General features: G+C 44.2%; 1 protein-coding gene across 2 annotated transcripts in view; it reads left to right on the forward strand.

Annotated features, from left to right (window-relative positions):
* Positions 1–22,285, forward strand: part of ARHGEF9 (Cdc42 guanine nucleotide exchange factor 9) — a 1,787,868-nt gene that overhangs the window by 583,746 nt on the left and 1,181,837 nt on the right. Inside the window, exon 7 of one of the 2 annotated variants that reach the window (XM_069612543.1) lies at positions 12,028–12,137. In XM_069612543.1, the coding sequence (XP_069468644.1) occupies positions 12,028–12,137 (110 nt within the window). The remainder of the gene's footprint in view (positions 1–12,027; positions 12,138–22,285) is intronic. The other variant, XM_069612544.1, reaches the window with a different exon arrangement.

Below are 22,285 nucleotides of genomic sequence, written 5' to 3' on the forward strand. Positions count from 1 at the left end.
AGGTTAGCAAACAGCAAAAGCGCACATAGCACGGCGCTCCGTGCATTCAATTACCATCTCGAGTACAGCCCCCTCAACCAGCTCGACGTCTTCATCATCCCTTCTGCACCTAAGAGAGAAAGAGGACATTAATAAGGGCAATTACAATCACCGACAAATTATTAAGAACAATAGACATACCTGAAGTACTGAGTCACAGCAGGTCTGGACTCTCGGGCCCGCGCCAGTGAAGCAACTTGCCAGCAAAGCGCCCCATCCACGACGCATCCCTGCACAGAACAGCAGGACGGAAAGCGCATCTTATCAAAATCCAAGGTGAGGAAAACTCTAAGGGGGTTGTTGGGGTTCACAAGGGAGGTGGGCTCAGAGAGGAAGAGATTGTGGGCTAAACCAGAACTTCTGTATTCCATACTAGATTGCTTTTGTGGCCATGACACCCCAATTAATGTATGTGACTCTAACAGTATTGCCGCTAGGAGAGAGGATGAAAGTTTTAAATTTTTTCCAAGCCCCCCTGTGTCAATCTATTTGGGAGTTCATTAAATTAGTAAACAGTCAAATATGCTAAGGGTCTACACAATTTGCCCCCCCACTATGAAGTGCAGATATTAAGGCAGGCAGATTCCGCACACACTTGGTTTCATTTTGGAAAAGTTACTTACGTGGGATTTCTCTGGGTTTTGTGTACAGGTAAGTCAGCAAGGTTCCAGGAACCTCTCTTGTGGGAACTCCGGGATCTGGTGCTGATACTTTGGTGAAAGGCAGGCACAAACTTCCCCTCTCTTTTTGACTCCTCTCTTCTTTAGACTTTCCCAATGGCTGTCCTCCCAGGCAAGGTTAAATCTCCATTCAGCTTTCAACAGTGGCACCCAGATAATGTGTAGGCAGCCATCCTGGCAAGGCTAAATTCAGCCACCTTCCTTCAGCTTTTCCCCCAAGCGATTTTAGCCAAGTGTCCCTGGTAAATTTGAGCTCTGTGTTTGGATTTGTTTGAGGCAGCTCCTGTGATGTCCAAATTTTGCTGTTCTTCTCCTCATTTGCATAGGGCAAGTCCCATTTAATGTAAAAGCCCCACCTCCAATTAGTACAATTTGGAGGTGCCCATTTATTGGTGCTAACTTTCTCATTGGAAGATCATTCTCTCTTCCTCCTCCCAAGAGCGCCCTGTCTGTGGATAGGCTTGGGGAGTTCTGTGATTGAAGTGGAGGTACACCCCTTTGTCATTTGCAAGTTTGTAACATGACAGATTTTTCCTCAAAAACTCCCTACATGGCAAGTGTTGGTATCTTACTGATAAATGTCATAATATATAGATATTAATATTCCCCTCCTCATGGTGGATCAGTAGAGGATATTTTTAATTCGGCCCCCTATAGCACGGGCACACTATTTCCTTTTGCTCTTTATACACAAAGTATAATAGTCATGAATTTGAAATATACCTAATTTAACAAGCCATCAGCTTGCAAATGTTGAACTTTCCAACATTTTAGGGGCAGCTAGAAACACCTTTTTCTTGTTGGCCAGTAAAAAATACTATGCCCCATGAGCACCTAGCACCTGGCATACATACATAATCACATTGCATGTGTGCGTGTGTGAGGAGCTGAGGACCCCGTGGGGCATGCATGTCATTTTTTTAGCAAAACATCTTTGATGTATGCCCAGTAAAAAAATACCATGCCTGACCCCTGCCCCTCCCAGTGCCTTGCACACACACAATATAATTAATTGTGTGCATGTGAGGCAGTTGGGGGCCAGGAGGTAGGCATGACATTTTTTAGTGGGTATGTCCATTAAAGAATGCCAGCCCAATCCCCTGGGATTCCTTGTGCCTCGCATACAATCTCATGCCTGATCCCTATGCCCCTTTAACCTTGCATGCGCACATAATTGATTATCTGTGCATGTGAGGCATGGAGGGTACAAGGACAAGGCATGCCATGTATTAATGGGCATCTATGCCCGGTAAAAAAAAACATGGCTGTACCCTGGGACCCCTGCACCTCATACACATATGCCCCCTCGTCCCACCAGTGTCTCACCCTCATACATAATCACATTAATAATTAATGTGATTATGGGTGAGTGCGAGGCACTGGTGCACCAGGGAGGCAGGCATGGGATTTCTACATTTTTACTGTGCATGGATGATAAAGCAAGCATGATAAGTGTTATTATGAAGATAGACTGGAATTTGTATGCATCCATTCAAGCCATTTCTTACTGTGTCATGACATTTTGTATTAAACAACTTTGATACAGCAAGCATGATAAGTGTTATTATGTAGCTAGGCTGGCATTTTGGTGCAGCCAGTTTGGACATGTTTTCATACTCTAGCATGCATTTTTAATAGGAGAGTCAACTAGGGTGCGTTCTTATGTGGGGATACAGCGATATATTGGCTGAATAAGCATGGAAAGGTTTTCTTATATTATCATCACTAGCCTTATGCACAAGGCAAACATTAGTATGTTCGTATGTGGGAATACTAGTGTATTCTGTTGCAGCCAGCATGGAAATGTATGGGCACAGCCAGTGTGAAAATGTTTTGTACTGGCACATATTTTAGGCAAAGTCATCATGAAAATGTGTTGGAGAAATGCTCCTTTGCACTGTTGGTGACTTTCATCTATTGGATTTCTTCATGAGTTACCCTACAAAACCAATTGCAAACCGTTTGGCTTTTTACCCAATTTTTCTTATGAGTGTGCACTACAATGCGCCATTTTGTTTGGTTTGGGCTCCCTCGCTACACTCCATTGCTAGGGCACATCTGCAAGACAAATATTACAACTCCTCCACTTAAACAATTCACCAGCCGCCACTGCTCTGGAGCTGCTTGTAGCTCTGGATGAATCCTTGTTTGGATGCCTGCTCTTTATATTATTTTGCCAAACATGTTCAGTTTATCTACATATCTCTTTGGCTAAACATCTATTCCTCTATTTAAATCCGCCCATCTATATTTGTATATATATTTCTATCTCTAAGCCCTGCTATCTGACTGACCTCTCTGTCTGCCTCCCTTCCTTTAGTCTCCTTTAACCTGTCTCTCTCACCATATTCAGTCTCAGCCTCTTTGTCTTTCTATAGCCCATGTTCGCTATCTCTCTCTCACCACCTCCCCTTTCTCACTTTATTTCTCTCTCTTTCTCTTATTCTCCCTCTCCCTAGCTTTCCATTTGCACTTCCGCACACACATTCTCTTTCTCTCTTTAGTTTTTCTCTATGTTTCTCTTTACCCACCTTTTGTCTCTCCCTTGCCTGCTGTACTCCCAAATGAACCTTCGTTGGGCACTCTTGTCAGGTGTGTCTTTATCTTTCATTGAATCAAATATGTGTACTGTCTCATCTGCCAGGTGCATTTCTCTCATGTGGATTACCCTCTCTGGTTCATCAGGTGTGCCAACATTTGTATTTGACTTGATTCTATTTCTCCCATAAAGTAGTTGTCCACTTGGCTGGGGTTTTTTTGCTCTCTTGCAGTAATCTCTATTTTAGTGAACCAATGCCTTTTCACCTGTTTGAAGCTGTCTCATATGGCTTTCAAGTGACGCTAATATTCTGAGAAAAAAAAGAAAAGTTGGCTGCCACCTTTTAGAAAGGGGCCTAAGTCCCTTTTCCATTTGTATGGCGGCCGGGAGCAGGAGGAGTGCCGGGACTGGAGCACTCGGGTCCAGCAGGTAAGTGGGGAGGAACGGGGAGAGGATGGGGTATGGTTTGATTTGGGGAGGTGGGTAGTCAACAGGGAGAGGCTCCTTGTTGCCTCCCCACATAAAAAAAGATGGTGCCACCTGGGGCAGAGCATCGGGTGGCTGGAAACAGTGGATGTAGAATGGGTACGCTCGCCCGCTGTTCCAGCCACCTGTTTGGCTGAGCGCCCATCCCCGAGTGTAAATGATGACATCAAACCTTCAGATAGGCCCTTTCTGTTCAAATATTCTTAGCATCTTTTTTTTTAAATCGACAAATCTAAAAAAGTCAAAACTGTCATTTTCAATTAGTTTCCTTAAAGGAATAGCCTAAAATAGTTGTACTGCACTTCATGCTAGCCGATTGACATTCTTTTTTTATCACACTTTTACTGTTAGATGCACATATGTATGTTTAAAATCTCTCTATATTTTTGTACTAAGCATAATGGACTTTACATTTTTTTATTTTATTTGTAAAGCGCACTGGCAGCCCAGAGGCATTGAGGCGCTGTTGCAAGAAAGTGGCTTAGTTACAAGAAGAACGTTTTGCTCATGGTTACAGTGAGCGTATAATCTTACAGTGTACACGTAATTTGTTACATGAGGTGGTTACAAGTTACAGTATCATACAATCAAGGTGACAGTTACGCCGCAGAAATGGTAGCATATAGGACAGGCGAAAGCTACGCAGCAGGCAGGGGCCTCGTTATACAAACAGCAGAGTTTCTATAGCTTTCCTGGAAAGCTAGGTGTGAATCTACATTTTACATATTCAGAATTAAATTAATTATACTGATTAGTAGCTGGTGTTTTCCAGTCTTTTCGAAACTGAATCAGTGGTGTATGAGGAGAGGATTAATTAGTGTTAATGGACCTAATCAAAATGGTAAAATGATGCTTTGGAAAAGTATTACGTAGCATTTTTTACAATAGGAACATTTCTTCTCTTATATTGGCTATTCCCGAGTTCGCTACTACAAAACGGGTTTAGAGAAGGAGCCAAGGACCCCCACCTCAAGCATCTCACACATATTGCCCATATGTTGGGAACCAGAATGTGAAACACGTGTAATACCAGTGAAAATACTGATACCAAGGAGAATCCTGGAAGCAAGGTTCCCTTTAAGAAAGCTATACCTGCATACAAGAAAGCATGATGTCCATTTGAATGAAATCCCAGAAGAAACATGAAAAGAGAGCAAAAGAGCAGATTGGTGACATCATGTGAAGTAGAACTGACGCACCTAGAAGAGATCCAGAGACACGAAAGTGAGGATAGTCTATAAGGCGTCAAGAAAGTATCAAAGATAAGCAACATCTCAGACTCGAGATGAAGAAACTTATGCTACAGAAACGATGTAGATATTAAGTTATTTTACACGTGTACAGATGCAAATCACGCAAGCCGACGAAGTATTCTTGAGGCTAGCTATGTAGTGAATAAATTGTGGCAAGCACCAATGTATGCATATATAGGAGTAAGTAAAGAATGGATGTTTCCACAACGTATTATAGTAGAGCTGGACCAGAGAAGGAAGGCCTTTTCCAGTGTGTCGCAGTTGAAAAAACAATTGAAAGACAGAAGTGAATCTCAGAAAGGCGAGGCTGGATCAGCCCCAAGAAGCCAAGGTCTTATGGGACTGGGGTGAGTAGACATTAGTTACAATCGTGTGAAAGAATGAAACTCCTGTTCAGAAGGCATGGACAAAAACAATGAAGACGTCAGAGGTTTATTAAAAAATAGTATTTTAAATGCACCAAAGCTCATATTTGTGGTCTTCAGTCACGTGGATGGATTGATCTGTTCAAACATGACGAACCGTACCTATGCAGAAGTGCAGAGCGTGCCTCTACTCCCCTGAATTCTCCAGAGCAAGGAACATTTCCAAGGCCAAGTTCAAAGGCGTAATTGACATGCAGACCGCTAGGTGATTATAGATGATATGCTAATTGGTGAGAAGCTATGGTTATGACCAGCTCACCAGCACCTGGAAGTCCAGCCTGTGTGCTGCTAACATGGGTGGAAAAGTACTTGCAGATGTAAGAGTGCCAACCAATTATAGGGGGCCCTTTAATTAAGAGCCCTATAGTTTGTATAACCAATGGGATTTCATGTAATTAGTGACGTTCATAGTGACTTGTTTGAAGGGTGGGCTTAGTAGTACCACCTGATATTGGAGAGCCAATCACTTTCTAGACTAGCATGGAACATATACCTAGATGTTCCCCTTAAGCCTATCATAATTGCCACTAGGTTTTTGTAGTTTTGCCACTTAGGATGATGACAGAAAATACATAGGTTAACGTCATCAATGACGAATTTCTGCTATATAAAGAAGGTTTTTTATGAAATGCATTGAGAGACAAGACTATGAGACGTCCGTTGATATCCGTTGCACTCCGCATTTTAGATAACTGATAGTAAAACAGTCAACTTTATTAACTTTCTGAGTCGTTTTTGATTATTGCTGTTTGAGTATCTTCTGCATCCCCATTCATCTTGAAATATTTCTACCTCGTCTTAAAGGGCTGGGTCGGCTATTCCGGTTCCCGGTGTCCCCATACAGCTATATTTAGCATTCAACTTGTGACATCTATGCGCCATAGGGTTTCTTCAGTTTTAAGCTGATGTGTCACTGCCACTCTTCATATGATGTTGTCCAACCTGCCTTCATTGCTCATATTGTCTCATATAACATGTTTAGGGTCTTTCCAATTGGCTTGACCTCTTGCTCCCATCAGGAGATGCAGCAAGTTCACTAGTTGCATGATTTTGTCGCTTCTATCACATGATTTAGTATTTTTTCCTTTCATTTTTCTGTATCTTAGTTCACTGTCCTAATTTCACTAAATGCTTTCTTACTTTTCACTAGACTTTTTAAGCCCAAGTGATTTTGTTTTACCCGCGGCTTGCCACTTCCCTGAAAGGATTTTGTTTTGTCCCTTTCAAATGTTATTACTGGTATGACAGAGATGAGTAGCAAATAAAACTCCTACTCAGCCCCACACTACTACTAAAGCAGTTGTGATTCCATTCATAAAGGTGAAACAGTCACCACCCGGACAGGTATACATCCTTCACATTTTAGGGTAGCGCAGGCTGAGCTCAGGCTGTACTCTTTAGGATGGGTGTGAGCTGCTTCAGAATCAATCCAAACCGCTATAGATCTGCGGTACTAAAATAAAGTAATGGCCAACATAGATTCTATAAAAATAGGATCTTTAATTAAACTGCAAAAAAGTGCACACAAATAATAAAAACACGAACGACCCACACCTGTCAGGAAAAACACAGAGAAAGCAGATTTTATGATACAGTGGCACTCTAGGTTTGTGGAACGGTTGCTCAAGCAATGAGTTCAGAAGCAATTGTCAAGGTTATTGAGGAAGTCTTTAAAAAGGTAGAGAAGGTGGTCTTACAAGTCAAGGCACTTTGAAGTGGGCAAGGTGGACAGAACCAGTCCAAATGGCGTACCTTTCCTTGTCTTTGAAGTTCAGCAGTGTCGAACCAGGCTTCTGAGTGCTTTACTGTAGTTGACTTAGTATCAAGATGGTTGAGCATGCTTCCCACTGGCAAGTTGGCGTTGAAACAATTTGATGTGAGGTCTCCCAGTGGATCGAGCCAGCATTTGAGACTGGGTGAGTCGATAACTTCCAGTGGGTTGTGTCAGCATCAAGGTGATTCTTGTGTGCTAGGACGAGTTTCCATTTAAGATGTGTTGAGTCCATGGTTTCCAATGGGTCAATACGGCAGTGGAGTTGGTGTCGAGACCCTGCTTCCACTGGATCAAGTTGGCATTTGAGCTGCGGAAAGTCATTTGCTTCCACGGAGTCTAGCCGGTGTTGAGTCAGGTGAATTGGCTTCATTGGGTTGAGATGGCTTGAAAAGCAAGTAAGCAATTCAACGGGCCTCATTACGGGTTGATGCCTGACCCGTAATAATTTACCAGCACCTGACTTCCCACTGCCACCGGGCTATTACAAGTCCGGCGGCCAGGAAGTCAGGCGCAGGTACATTTGTTAATCCCCATTCCCATAGAGTCCTATCAGACTCTATGGGAGTGGGGACACGGGAGCACCGGCACCGTTAGACACCTTGCCGGTGCTCCTGTGACAAGTCTCCCTACCGTGGCCGCTGCGCGCGGCAGGGTCAGACCTGTCAGGCACAGTGGCTCCAGCAGGCAGGCTTGTAGTGTGCCGGGCTGGAAACAAGGGTGCCAGTGAGTTTACCGGCACCCTTGTTTCCGGATCGGCTACATTATAATGAGGCCCAATGTGTTTAAAATTCCAAAGGCAGCACCACAGATCCTGTAGTAAGTCAAAGTGAGGCGAGCACATTCGATCCAGTTCAAAAAGCATCTCCAGGCTTCAGAGGTGCTGTGGGACCCGGTCCAGGGTCTCCAAGAGCAAGGAGAGTCCTTTATTCTGTACTTCTTCCCCGGGAGGGTCTCCACAGAGCACCTACAGGGATCCGGTGCCTCCAGTGATTAGGATTCTGGTTTCAGTCTTCAGGGTGCAGACCGACCTTGGTCCACAACAGTCACCCCACATGTTCCTTTGGACTGGTTAGGGAGATAAGGCTGCCTCTTCCTTGGAGCTCTCTGTCTTCACCAATATGGCAGAAGGCTTTGGAACAGACTAAAACCGCAACAGAGTTTCAGGGGAATCTTTTGTAAAAGAATGGTCCATATATGAATCAACTAAGAGGAGCGTCTCCCCCCAGTACATGGGGAAAATGCCTTAGTGGACTAGTCCACACAAGGGCCCTCATTACAACCCCGGCGCTAAACCATGGCGCTATTAGCACCATGGTTGGTGCTGTTGTTGTAACGAGTCCGCCATGGTGAAATGGGGAAATACCGCCCGTTCCAAGGTTGGCGGGGCGGTATTTCCCCATTTCACCATGGCCCTTCCCTATTCCCATTTTTGCCCAATAGGGCTCAATGGGACTGGGGAAGGCGCTAAGTACGGTACCGCAAATTGCGGTACCGTAATTAGCACCGAGGTCCCTTTGCGGCACCCTACTTTAACGGCTGGTAAAACCAGCCGCGAAGGTCAGGTCCCGCAAAGGGACCTCGTAATCAGGCGTTAAGGGTTTAACAGCGCTGACACCTTTTACGGCGCCGTTAAACCCTTAATGCCAGGGTCGTAATGACCCCCAAAGGCTTTTGTTGAATTTCTAGTCCTGGCTACTGTAACAAGTGTGCTTTTTCTTCTGATGTCATACCCAGAGTGCTTTGTCTGTAAGAAGTGTGGAAGCGTACAGGTAGCTTGGAAGCTCTGGTGTGACCCTAGATTGCGTGACCTCTCACACAATCTTGGATTGACTGAAGTGGTCTCATGGGTTACCCTAACCCCACCCACTTCCTCTGTCTACTTACATCAAAAGGCCTCCAGTGATTAGCACCCTGCTAAGAGGTGGTTACTTTGATGACCAGACTGTCTTGCACTGGACTGTCTTTGAAGCACCTGTGCCCACCCCAGAGAGTGTTCCTGCTACCTGGAGAATGTGTCAAGTCTTCTCAGAGGGATCAAAGAAAGGGCTTGCTCTGTGGGGCCCACATGGTATTTTGGATAAAGCCTTCCCAGACAGCAGGATACACATCAGGCTCCGTCATTAATGAGATACTGTCCACCAAGCTGACAATGAAATTAGATCACTTTGTCATGGCTGTATAATTGTGTAATCCCAGTAGTCACCATGGAAAACACAGACATGGCTTATATTAGTTTGCACAAACTGTCACCAGATATTTTGGGAACAATTATTATATTTTGAGCCAGAGATGCATACTGCAAAAAGCCGACCCTGTCTGCTAGAACTTTAGGTTCCAGTGGCTGTGTGAAGGAATGCACATGTGACCTTTGATCCTGTCCTGTGGCCATTACCGGGCAGCTGCTGAGGTATGTCAATAGAATGTCCTAGTCAGGGTACATGAGTGCACTATACATTTTGGCATGGAACATTTTGAGAGAGAGCCTGAATAGCAGAGTTCACCCTAGAGGCAAAATTACAGACACCATTTTATCATTAAAAATAAAATGAAAGCTCACTGTATACACTCTCACGTGACGGCATTCTGTCACAGCTTCGCTCGGGTGAAATCTCTATTTCACTATTTAGAAGACTTCCCACTCAAATTGTAATTCCTCTTACACTTTCATGTTATTTTACTCTTCACTCATTTGATATCTCTTTTCACCTGGTTCTGCTATCAGATACTTTCAAATGTTCTGTTTACAGATTTATTTTTAGCTTTTCTCATGTATTTCTTATTTCTCTGGGTGATATTTCTTGTCACCATTCAGATGATTACTCTGCCCTGTCAGTTCTTTGCAGAACAAACTATAAGTACCTTCACTCAGCCAGTCGCTCACTCACTCACCCACCACCCATTCACTCACTCACTAACTCGCTTCTTTCCTACTACCTTTGCTGCTCTACTAACTTCTTTCTTCTTTCCCTCACATACTGACCCTCCCTTTTTCTTCCTCACTCACTCAATGCTCACTCACTCTCTCACTTAACACTTATGTTCCCTCTTCAACCAGACACTTTCTCCTTATATGATAAGACGATGTTGCTCTTTCATTTCTTAGGTGGCATCTCGTGCCTGACAGTGGACTGTCTAGCAGAACAGACCACCAAATGTGTGACCTCATTACAACGCACTCACGTTTCTCTCTCCGTAGTGCTTTCACAAAATGTCTCTCCCCTAGGAGCTGGGTTCCCACTTTGCATGTTGTACCATGAGGTGATATATTGCTTCCACTGTTTGGTACCTTTCCGGGGACAGTCTAGCAGTACAGAGGACATATAAGTGTCACCAGTCACTCACTGACATTGTGCACCCACCTTCCTCAGTCACCTACTCACTCTTCTCTCCCTGTTTGCATTTTTGATTTCTACTGAGAGCACGCTTTCGTGTTTTAAAGAATGTCTTCCTTTTGCCAGGTGATTTGTCTTATCCCTATCTTGGAGGATTGTGTGTGTCTGTGTGGTGACTGTTAACACCCTGTATCCTCCTTACTCGCTCAATCTCTTACTCCCTTCTCCTTTGATCCCTTTCTCACTCACTCACTCACTCACTCACTCACTCTTCTCTCAATCACCTATCCACCTCAGTTCTCCCTTCCTGTATGAATCCCTTCAAGAAGGTCTGACTCTTCTCCTTCTAGATGACCTGCTGTGCCTATTCAATTACGGTGTCATTATCAATAGCACTATCCAAGTGCCATCCCTCACCTTTAACCTTGTGATTCCTCTCCTTTGCTCTTCCCCGTGCATGTGATCTATCACACTTTACGTGCTTTCTCTTACCTATGAGGTGATGGTCCTATGCTATGTGATATTTGTGTAGCGCCTACTGACATTTGGAAGACCGTAGTCTGTGCAAACATGAAAATTAATCGAACATTGCATGTGAATAGTATTTAGAATTAGGTGAATATTCACTTACTAGCAGAGTTCACCAGTTTAAAACATTATAACATCCATGCAGAGCAGTGTGTTAAGGCACAGAGACGACTGCTATGTCTGTGACTAATATACAGCTAGAACACATTTTTTTGTGGGACTCAACTGTATTCAATGGGTTGCACCCGCAAGAGGACTATGGGTATTACACATAGTCTACCAACCCCTAGAGCAACTGTCTACAGTTGAGGGATCTGCTATACTTTACATGCAGAACACATTGACACTGAATAACATGCAGACACATGGAAATGACGTGCACAATGGTAAGATATGTCCAAGATACATTCAAAGCATGTCCTCTTGTATGCACCATCGGGTTATTGGGACATTTCTATTCCTTCTATCATCTATCAGTTTGTGTTGTTAGGTCCTGCCAGTGTTATTTTTAATCTGTCTTCTGACATTTAATTCCTCAATTGTCCATGTAAATGAGCTACTGTTGTAATTAATGTTGAAGGCTGAAAGAATGTTTTGGTTTCCCATTTCATTATAAATATTTCTCTATACTTGTCATTATTCAATTGAATCAAGCAAAAAAAAAAAGTACTTCTTACATTTTGAACCTAACCAGAGATTGTCTTGGGTCCTTCCATTCATTTTTGTTCATATCTTGAGTTCTTGTTTGCAAATTATCTTTTCTTTCAGTTCCGGGATGACGCAGTGAGATGAAATGAGCGGCTTCTGTTCCTTGGATGGTTTGATGGGAATGATTCTTTCTTTTAGATCTCAGATGATTGAAATGACTCTTGATAGCAAATAATAGCCTACTGTAGCATCTCGCATCATTTCGATGTCCTCTATGTCACGTGTTGCCTGATGTTTGACTGCAGCACATTTTGATCTTCCAGCAGAGGCGGACCAGGGTTCGAAGACCCTGGAAGTGCGGAGAGACAGTAGAAAAAGCAAAAGCCGGTGGAGGCCCCTGATTGCAGAATCAGAACAGTTGCCTCTCAATAAAGTAGGTGCCGTTTTCCTCATCACTGTTTCAATGTTAGATGATTCCACGTCTCCTTGGTGGGGACCGCTCTTGTGGGATGACGGGGTTGCGTCAGTGGTGTCCTAGCCACCACGCTCCCAGCGCCTTGTTGTATTCTCTGTTTCGATAATTGCATTGACAATTGATGGGCTGTTTTATGACGCTATTACCGCACTCAAAGGTAAGGTTACCAGATGACGCAACCATTTTCCAGTACTTGACTTGTATTTCTCCAACAACTGAATTCTGGGAGTTGTAGTCTTGGGTCAGAACCACTGAACATAAAATGGGCTAAAGTAAAACTGACGTAAAAGCAAAGTCACTGATTGGAGTAGGGATATCTCAGTGACATGGAGTGATCCAGTAATCTTGCCCAAAGGTGCTACCGCAGGCCCATCACCAAAGTGCCAATGGCAAGGGTTTGTGAATGGCAACTTTTCTGCTGAGAGTTGGGCATAGTCCTGGTGTGGCTAAAATGGATCATGCCCTCTTCAATGTATTTATTGAAGTAATGCTATTCATTATTACTGGAGATACCAATAGTTGCTCACTGAAACAATGCATGGGGTCACCATTCATGCATCGGAGACGCACAATAAACTGGAAGTGAACAAGAGAAGGTCAAGGTCACTGATGATAGTTAACCTTTATTCACACCCACCCACATTATTTAAGTACGAGGTGGGTTGAGGGCTTTGCTTGAATAAAAGCCTTCCTAAGCTAGACCTAATGTTGAAAGGGTACGACATCCTTTTGCCGACAGTAGTTTTTTCGATTGATTCTTTACCAAACAAAATCCATTGAAAAAACTCATCAAAATATATATGACGGGAGGGCAAGGGGTTAGAAGGGGTAGGGAGGGGGTCAGGTGGGGTTAATGACATAGGCAAATGGTAGGCTTGGTGGGAGGTCCCCCAAATAAAAACAAATCAAACAAATTCAATGTGTTTTTTTAAATCTGATTCTTTACCAAACAAAATCCATTGAAAAAACTCATCAAAATATATGAGGGGAGGGCAACGGGTTAGAAGGGGTAGGGAGGGGGTCGGGTGGGTTTAATAACTTAGAAAAACGGTAGGCTTGGCGAGTGGCCCCCAAATAAAAACAAATAAAACATTAAATGTTTTTTTCCGATGGATTTTTTTCAGTAAAAAAATCCATCGAAAAAACGACTGTCGATAAAACGACATAGAAGCGTTGTAAGAGCAGGTTGGCGTTCTGCGTGCAGCCCTTCTGCTGCTTCGTGTGTATTTCTGATGGGTTCTTTGGCCAGGCACATATCAGGCCCAGAGGCTGCCTCCATTATATCTCACAGCAGCAACAGGCCCCGATGAAGGACAGCTGAATATCCGAAACGCATTGGCCGTTGTGATCGGTTTTTCCCTGTATTTGACTCTGACTACTTATGAAAGTGGTTGTTCGTGCAAATAACTCTGAAGTACCTTGTTACTCGATTATGATTGTAATATAGACATTGACACTAGCAGGCCTTGAGCAGGGACTAGCTGTGAGCATTATAGCTCGCTTGCTATTATCCTGTGCTTACTTCTCCTACACCCGGATTGCCATTAGTGTTACTCTGGTGCTCCTGATACACTGGGCCTGATTCATGGAATTTTTTGCATGTGCAAAGTGACTTTTCACTTGTGCAAATTGACTTTGCACTGCCAACAAACAACCTGATTCATGGAATCGTGCAAAGTGTCTTTTTGTTGTGCAAAGTGACTTTGCACTGCAAAAATACACTTTGCACTGCTCCACCCTGATTCATGGAACCGTTCAAAGTGTATTTTTGCAGTGCAAAGTGAATTTGCACGGCTAAAAGACACTTTGCACGGTTCCATGAATCAGGGTGTTTGTTGGCAGTGCAAAGTCAATTTGCACCAGTGAAAGTGACTTTGCACTGAGCAAACAATTCCTTGAATCAGGCCCACTGTGTGTATCGTTTTAGAATTGTGACTTTACAAACGGCTGTTGCTACTTGGTGGTACCCACTCGCTTTAGTTTTTTTCTCAAGAGCAGGTTCTGCCAAGACCTGGGCTAACTCAGTGCCCTGGTGAAGGGGGCGCCGCTGTCAGCAGTGATCGAACATTGCATGCAAAGGATGTAAACACGTTCTTAGAATGGGGACCTGAGGTGCAGGTTTCGGGGGTGGTGGGAGCATAATGATGGAGAGGATACACAACACATGATTGTGAGGATCTGCATTGTTTGTGGGATCACTATTGTGCAAGAGTTAAACATACATTGAGGCAGTCACTATTTTTGCCATGACCACTGCTGCCTCCATCATCACCAAGTTGTCCCTGTGTAACTGTGCTTGCCCAGGCTCAACTGAAATTCATCTTTAATCATCTTTTGGATTTTTTTTCGCAAGGAGGAGGTAGGAGCAATGAGTGCATACATGAATGGGCCCACATGTCTTGCTGGTGTGGAATAATGTTAAAGGGTCTATCGACTATCCTGTATGTATGATGCTCTAATGAAGTCTTTGCAATGGGCAGTGGGCATGCACACAGCCACCTGGACCTTGAGACCCTGCCTCTCCCATTCCAAAATTCTGCAATGCTCCCAAACCCAAGCACGACAGCCAATGGAATGGCAGCTGTCATAGCCATATAGTGAGGTTGACCAAATGAGTATGCATGGTTCATGGTTACAAACACTTTCATGTTATGGTGGCTGTTGTGAAAACTTAAATGGGCACTAAGCGTGATGTGCATTTTGTACTTGGTGGTCAAACATAGCATGTTTTTATCACAGATATGTATGTCAAAGATAAAGATCTATGGTCCTGCATATGTTCACAAAATGCTCTATGATTTTATGCAAAGCAGTCAGGAACCCTCATTGGTGCTATTGTTCCATTCACCATTCTCATAAGTGTATTTCGAAATAGTACAATATAATTGTACATGTTTGTCTATCTATTAATGATACACTATCAGAACATACTTTATATGGTTATTTTAGGTTTTGATAATGCGCCATGCTCAGTAAAAGAAGTATAACATTGTTATTATGATGGAAATATATACTGGAAGTGTTTTTTAGGAATAGGAATTTTAAAATGTTTAAACTAGATGGTTTCCAATGAGGGATCAATGCAATAGTTCTACTCTTTTAATAGCACATTTTCCTAAGAATGTATAACATTTTGATTCTCAAAATGTCCTTCCTTCGTGGAAAGGTTGCACTCAGATTAAAATGTATGATCTATGTGTCTGATGTTATGCAGTATTACAGTATGCCTAACCACCAATAATTAACAAAACATAATAATAGAAAACAAACACCATTGTCTGGTCCATTACAAGGTCTGTCAGAACCCCAGCAACCACAAGCAGAATTTCATCATCTCCTCCTATATGGACAACTGGCCCTCAGTGTAATCGCGACATTCCTGCACGAAACATGTGATGACAATGTTTGCTAGTCTGGTCTCATCTCATGGGAACCCTCAGTCTCTGCTGCAATAATTCTACTGTTAACCTAAAATTACAAGGCTCGCCCGTAAAAATATTAGTTTCTTTGCTGATTGCGGTACGAAAGCAACAACTGGTGTGGCTCCAGCACACGCACACCAGAAATCACGATTCTCACCCACACGGGGTGTGATAGACAGAGATATGATGGGTGATAGCGAGAGTCAGAGAGACGGAGAGAGAAAGGTAAGCGAGCGAGGGAAAGAGAGACTGCGCGAGACTGAGAGAGAGAGCTAGCTAGAGATGCGCCCTGTACGGTTTGGAAAGCTAGTAGCATATTGGCCTCATTACAAGTTGGGCGGTGCGCGTTAAATGTAGCAGTATCACTGTATAGCGCTGCATTACCGCACGGCCCAACTATGAGTTGGGTGGAAAGTTGTAGGATTCCCCTCCAGCTGTTAGATGGACGTAAATCCCCCTGCTTTACGCCCATTCTCGCTCCTATAAATGAAAAACAAATGGGGATTTACACAGCCACCGCCACTTGTAATCTGGCAGTAAGACCAGCAAGTGGCGGCAACAGTAATACAGTTTGGATTTACCACCCAAATACCACCAAACTCGTAATGAGGCAGACTGTCCAGGTTGGAGGTGGAATACTGTTGGGTAACCAGTCTGAATTTATAAAGCAATTCTGTTGGCAACTATCGTGTGCCCTGATTTCAAAGTGGAGTATTCACTAAAAAATTTGATTTATGATTATGATTGGTCATTTATAATGCGCTGAATACCTGGAGGTTTCTAAGCACGGACCCTTGCTCCGCGTTGTCTTGCTTCCAAGGCAAGCACGTTGCCCCTGAGCTATCCTCCTGAGACATTGGATAAAAGACATTAATATTTCTTTTATCCAATGTACTCTTCGAAATGTTGCCTTCAGGTGTGATTTCCTTTTTTTACTGTAGCAAAAATCCCACAGCTCAGAATGGCTCAAGGATGCAAGAAGGGAAAGTAAGTAGCCAGGGTGATGGCCCAGGGACAGCAAAGAAATACATAAATCAACAGAAGGCCCTGAGTCACTCTAAGGTGCCTTGGCAGTCAGGGATCTATGGTCAAGACTTTGGGCTGCATTACCGCCGCATTACTGCACTGACAAACTATGGGTGTGTGGGTAAGGTGGAGGAAAAAACTTCCAGCTAAATGTTGGAGGTAATTCCGCTACCTTACCGCAAAGAATTGCCATTTCTGGCAGAATAACCACTAGTGTTAGTTCCACTGGAACCCTCATAGAGTCCATCTTGACCGATTTACCCCCAAGATACCGCCAAACTCATAATTAGGCCGAAAGTCTTGCCTGTGCTTCTTTCTATAAGTATACATTTCTGGGCTTTTTTATTTCTACTCGTGTAAAGCGGATAAGTTGAACATTGGAGCAATTTGCTATTCCAGAACAAAGCCGATTGGACCGCATTTTATAGCATATATTAAGATCATCAAATAGCCAATCACTACTTTTTAGGGAGTTTATTCAATTTTGTAACACAAATATTGACTTCCTTCAATTCGATTTATTCCCAAATTGTTTTTAAGGAGTCTATTCACTTTTTTGAGGAATTGTTTATTTTGTAACAAATGCATTCATTTTTGTAGACACTTTTTTTCTACCTATTTGAATAAGTCTTGCTTTTTTTGTCAGTCGCTCGTCATTACATGTGAAATAGGCCCGATTCATGACATGCCTGATTTTCAATGCAGCCAAAAACTGCCCAAATTCCAATTTGCCCAGATCCAGTGGTTTTTTTAGACCAGGGGTCTTCATTTGCTATAATTGACAATTTTCAGTACTCCTACGAAAAGTACATTCAACCCCTGAAAATGTCACGTTACTGTGTTAGTGCCCCAACCTTCTTTAGTATTAAAACAGAAGTTTAACACTAGTGTTATTACACACAAAGAAATGCCATTATTATTTGGTAGTTGCAGTGTGTATCTACGGGGATGTCATTTGTGAGCCATGAAAGTCTTTGGAATTGAGCAGGACGTGTGTTTAAAGGGTTACGTGTCTTTATATCGAAATATTTTATATTGAATGCACATATCTCGAATATTTTACATTGAAAACTTTTACAGTGAATGCACTTTTTTTATTTTGGGGGGTGTCCCCTGCCAAAACCCTGTTTCATATCCCTAAAAACACCCACCGACCGTTTCCCAAAATGATTGAACCTTTTACTGCACCCCAAATGCATTCACTATAAAGGTTTTCAATATAAAAAATGTGATCAATGGCATTCAATATAAAAATATTCCGTATAAACACTGTATACCGTTTAAAGTCTCAACATTGAGTTCGTGTGAGTTAAAATATGAGGAGTCAAGCTCGGGTCGTTCAAATGAAGCCTGACTAGTAAGGTCTGTGGGATTGGCACAATGTGCTTGTGTCTTTTAGCTTTGTGATCCACGTTATACAACCAACATATATCATCCATGAATCTACTGTATTTGAAGACTAATAAACCATTTGCTTCATATTAACCCCTGAGCCCTGCTCTGTGCTCGAGCTATCGAATCTGAAACTACATTTCTTTCAACCCTCGGTCACCCAGAAGTAACACATTATGGAACTATTCACATCACAATAAGGCACTGTCTGGGCGATGTAAGCATGGCTACCTGGACTTCCTGACTACCTCCAGCCACTCATAGGCAGGTTCGAAAAAATCTCCCTCCTGTCGATCGTGGGCTTAGGTTATGTTTGTGTTTAATTTATGGTACTGTGGATAGATCCAAATTTCTGCTGTGCACTAGAAAAGGTATCAAGCAAGCAGAAGGGGAGAGAAAAATAAGAAAGGGTCATGGAAGAAAGGGCAGAAGGAGGGGTCGAGGAAGAAGTCCAGAGAGATCTGGCAAACAAGGAAGGGCAGGTTAGGGAACCAAGTAGCAAAAGACTATAGTAGATGAACAAGCAGGTTTTCAAATGTTTTTGGAAGTGAAGTGAGAAGCCTGAAAGCTTAGGCTCTCCAGATGTTTTGGACTACAACTCCCATTAGGCCTACTCAACAGAATCAATGGTAAGGGGTCATGGGAGTCCACGTACTAAACATCTGGAAAGTCGCGGGTTGCGGAGCCGTGCACTAGAGTCTTCTGTCTTTATGGTTAACACTAGAACCATCTCTGTCTATTTTTAATACTAGAGCTTTCTGTTTCTATGATTAATGCATGTTGCAGTGACACTGACTGGGAATTTGAACTTGCAAGAGCACAGCATAGAGCACAGCATAGTGCACAGCATAGTACATATAATTTTATGCAGTTGCTGGATAGCCCAGACAAGCTCTGATGCAACCATTTCTAAGTGAAAGGACACAGTGCAGTGCTCTGCAACCTGCGGCTCTTCAGATGTTTACGACTACGACTCCCATGATCCCTTACCATTGATTCTGATTAGTAGGCCTAATAGGAGTTGTAGTGCAACACATCTGGATAGCCAAAGGTGGCAGACCCCTGCCAAAGCGCCTTGCCCATTTTTGTCCTCGGCCATTAGATATGAAGAAGTGCTTTAAATCGCATACACTTGTCGGCCATCTTGAGTGGTTTCTTCATACTACCCCTTTTGTGCGCGGCGGTTCAAGCATAAGCTGTCTGCTCATTGTAGCACTCGGTGTCTTCAGCACAGCGGCAGCAGCCCCGTTGTAGTTTGATGTTGAAGGGACTTGCCGCTACGCCAGAGGTGACGTGGTGACAATGTGGCACGGAGCGCGGCCGCTCGTGTTTGAGCGGGCTCGAACACACTCCAGGTTAGGCAGGAGGAGAATGTATGTGTCTCGGGTGCAGTGAGTGAAGGGGATCCGGCCCTTGTGGCTGTGACGCGAGGAATGATTGAAAGGCGCCTTGGTTCCTCGCATAAGTAGGACCCAGGCCAATTTCAGGTGAAGTATGATATCAGTCCTGCTTCTGACAAAACGGCGCTCGCCGCATCTTGCAGCCGGCGCCATTACTCTGCGCGCCGGTGGGAGATTTGTTCATCGGCGAGCCCTTTCCGATGACACTTTGTAAATCACAGGGTCGACCTGGCTCATGAAATAAACATCACGACTGATTTGCCTCTGGACCGCTTGTATCTGTCGTTTGGATGAAATTCCATTTCACTCAAGAGATATATATATATGTATATATATGTATATATATGTACTTTTTACTGCTGAGCTGTGACTGGGGACAAGGAGCTGTGCGGCCCTTCTCTGGTGGCAATTTGGTGCATGATGAGAGGGTGGGGGGCGGGGGGCACACAATATATCTCTGCATGAGAAAATTCGCTAGGTCTGTGTAAGTCCTATGTCGTGACCAGCGGCCTGCTTTATGCTTTCTGTTTTTTTAATCTAAACTCAGAGTGTCAGTCAGGGTTGGCCTTAGCCCTGGCAGGACCCGGGTGAAACTAAAATTGGCGCCCGCCACCTGCCCACTTCGAGGCAGCGGAGTGTGCCAAATTTGGGGTTGCACTGACACCGCTGCCGCGCCAGCTGCCCCCTGCTGGTGTAGCTGCAGCGTTCTATTGAAATGTGAAGCACTCTGCTCTCGTGCTGGAGCTCCTGGCACCAGCACGAGAGCGGGGCGCTTTTCATTTTAATAGGGAGCCTTCAACACGCCAGCTCGGGGGAGCCCTTGAAAGACTCCCCCGAGCTGACATGGCAGGGAGCTAATGTGGTACCCTGGGAGACTGCCCGGGTCGCCCATGCCTAAAGCTGACTCTGGTGGCAGTAATATAACCATTACTCACAACTATGACAAAGTTGCAGCCAATCAGGTGCTGAGGAAAAAATGTCTAAACCTGAGTTCCATGCTGCTGGTTGGCACGGAATGCCCGGGTGTGCAAGCCTTGCCCCCGGACACTGGTCTCCTTCCCCGCTCCCTCGCGCGCTTCCCGCTCTCTCCCCCTGATCATACCGTTCATTGGTACTGACCCAAATCTGCTCTCTCCGGCACTCTGGAACCTCTGTTGCAAGGCCATGGAACTGGAAGAGGAGCTGTACACAGAGCCTTGCATGCCATGGGGGAATCCTTTTTTCCTTTCTAAAAGCCCACTTCATGGGTGTTGTGCCTGATGCGCCCCGTCGAAACCTTTTTTTTGACATGTCCTTCGTGCCCGGTGGGGCGAATTAATAATGGGTTCTAAGCCTGTGCTGGGTGATGACGACCCAGGCCTCTTATTATTAACACAGGTCAAGGGCCATTATCACCCAGTATAGCCCTTGGAAGCCGGTATTATGTATTGCTTCAGTATTATTCATATTGAACAGCTGGTCGTGCATTGAGACAAAGTAACTGTTTCCATTCCTTTCGTTCTGTTTGTCGGAGGTCCTTCTCACCAATCAGCCAGCAGCCCCCTTTGCCCCTCAGCAGGGCGGCCACTTGGCGAAACTCAACACACCATTCATGTCAATCAGCGCCCCTCAGATGCTCTATCATCACGTGGTTCTGGATTATAAGCAGAACACGTGACCTGCTATTCAGTGGTTATAACAAAACAAGAGATTTCAAAAAGATTTCAAATAGTGCATTTTAAAGCCTATTTTGTTGGTAACATTGGTTGAAATGGACGCAGGATCTCCTGAAACTGGCCCACTTTGCCCACTAAAACTGGCACTAGAATATTGAGCCAGCCTTTCAGGCATTGCCCTGTAGGCCGGTTCGCGCCTGATTCTCATTACACTCGCCCCGCGTGGGTGATGCAAAGCCTGCACTTGGGACAGCCTTTCCTCTCTATTGATGGACCAAACTTCACATGGCATGCCACCCCACCCATGCCCTAGCGTTTTCAACCTATAATGCCAAGCTCACAAGAATGCCAGTCCTGTCAAGACATTTCTACTGGTGCTTCGCTCGAATATCTCAATTCCCAGTAAAAACATCAGTTTCAACTGTAGGCCACTCAAGATATGGACCCGTATCACTCTGCCTGCGGGGATATTCCATCTGCAAATCTAGTCTCACTGGGGTTTTACTCCTGTGACCCCATTCCCACCGCCCTGTTGGCTCAGTCACGATGATTAACCATTTAACAAGCCAGCCCTGTTGTTATAGCTCGCTTCCCACTGGGCTGTTACTGGTGCCACTCAGTCTCCTCTGTTGTGTGCTGCCTTTTTACCGGTGTTGTGCATTCACACTGGGGATTTACTCATCTGACTCCATTCTAACAGGAGTTGTACTCCTGTAACTGCCCTCCTCCAGGTGTTTGACTGTGGGAATGCCTCTCGCACCAGGTTTGAAACTTTGACTTATCACACTTCCCAGAGCAATGGTAGTGGCTGTGATTCTTCAAAGTATTGCATCCTTCACCTTCAGAAGTATATATCTCCTGTGCCAACTCTTGTTTTTCATCCTTTCCTTAAGAAGGTAAACGCCTAGAATGGTTAATTTGAATTTAAGCCCTAGGGTAGCCTTCCACGGTCCCTTAGAAGGCACGATTGGGAGCAGAAACGGCCCTCACATGTTCTGGATGGTTGAAAAAAGGAATGAAAAGCAGAAGTAATGTGGGGTAGGCAGGGGAACACTTGGGCCGGAACAAGAGCAAAAACGGTCTTGCTGGAGCACCTCCCAGTGTAGACACAAGGCCTAAAATTGAGGAAGCTCTCTGTCCCTGATTGCTGGCAGAGTTATCACAGACTGTATCAGAAAGTCATCCTATGCTCATCAACCCTTGCTTAAATA

Source organism: Ambystoma mexicanum, chromosome 5p (genome assembly GCF_040938575.1).
Source record: "Ambystoma mexicanum isolate Mex_15411 chromosome 5p, UKY_AmexF1_1, whole genome shotgun sequence".
NCBI classification, from domain to species: domain Eukaryota; kingdom Metazoa; phylum Chordata; class Amphibia; order Caudata; family Ambystomatidae; genus Ambystoma; species Ambystoma mexicanum.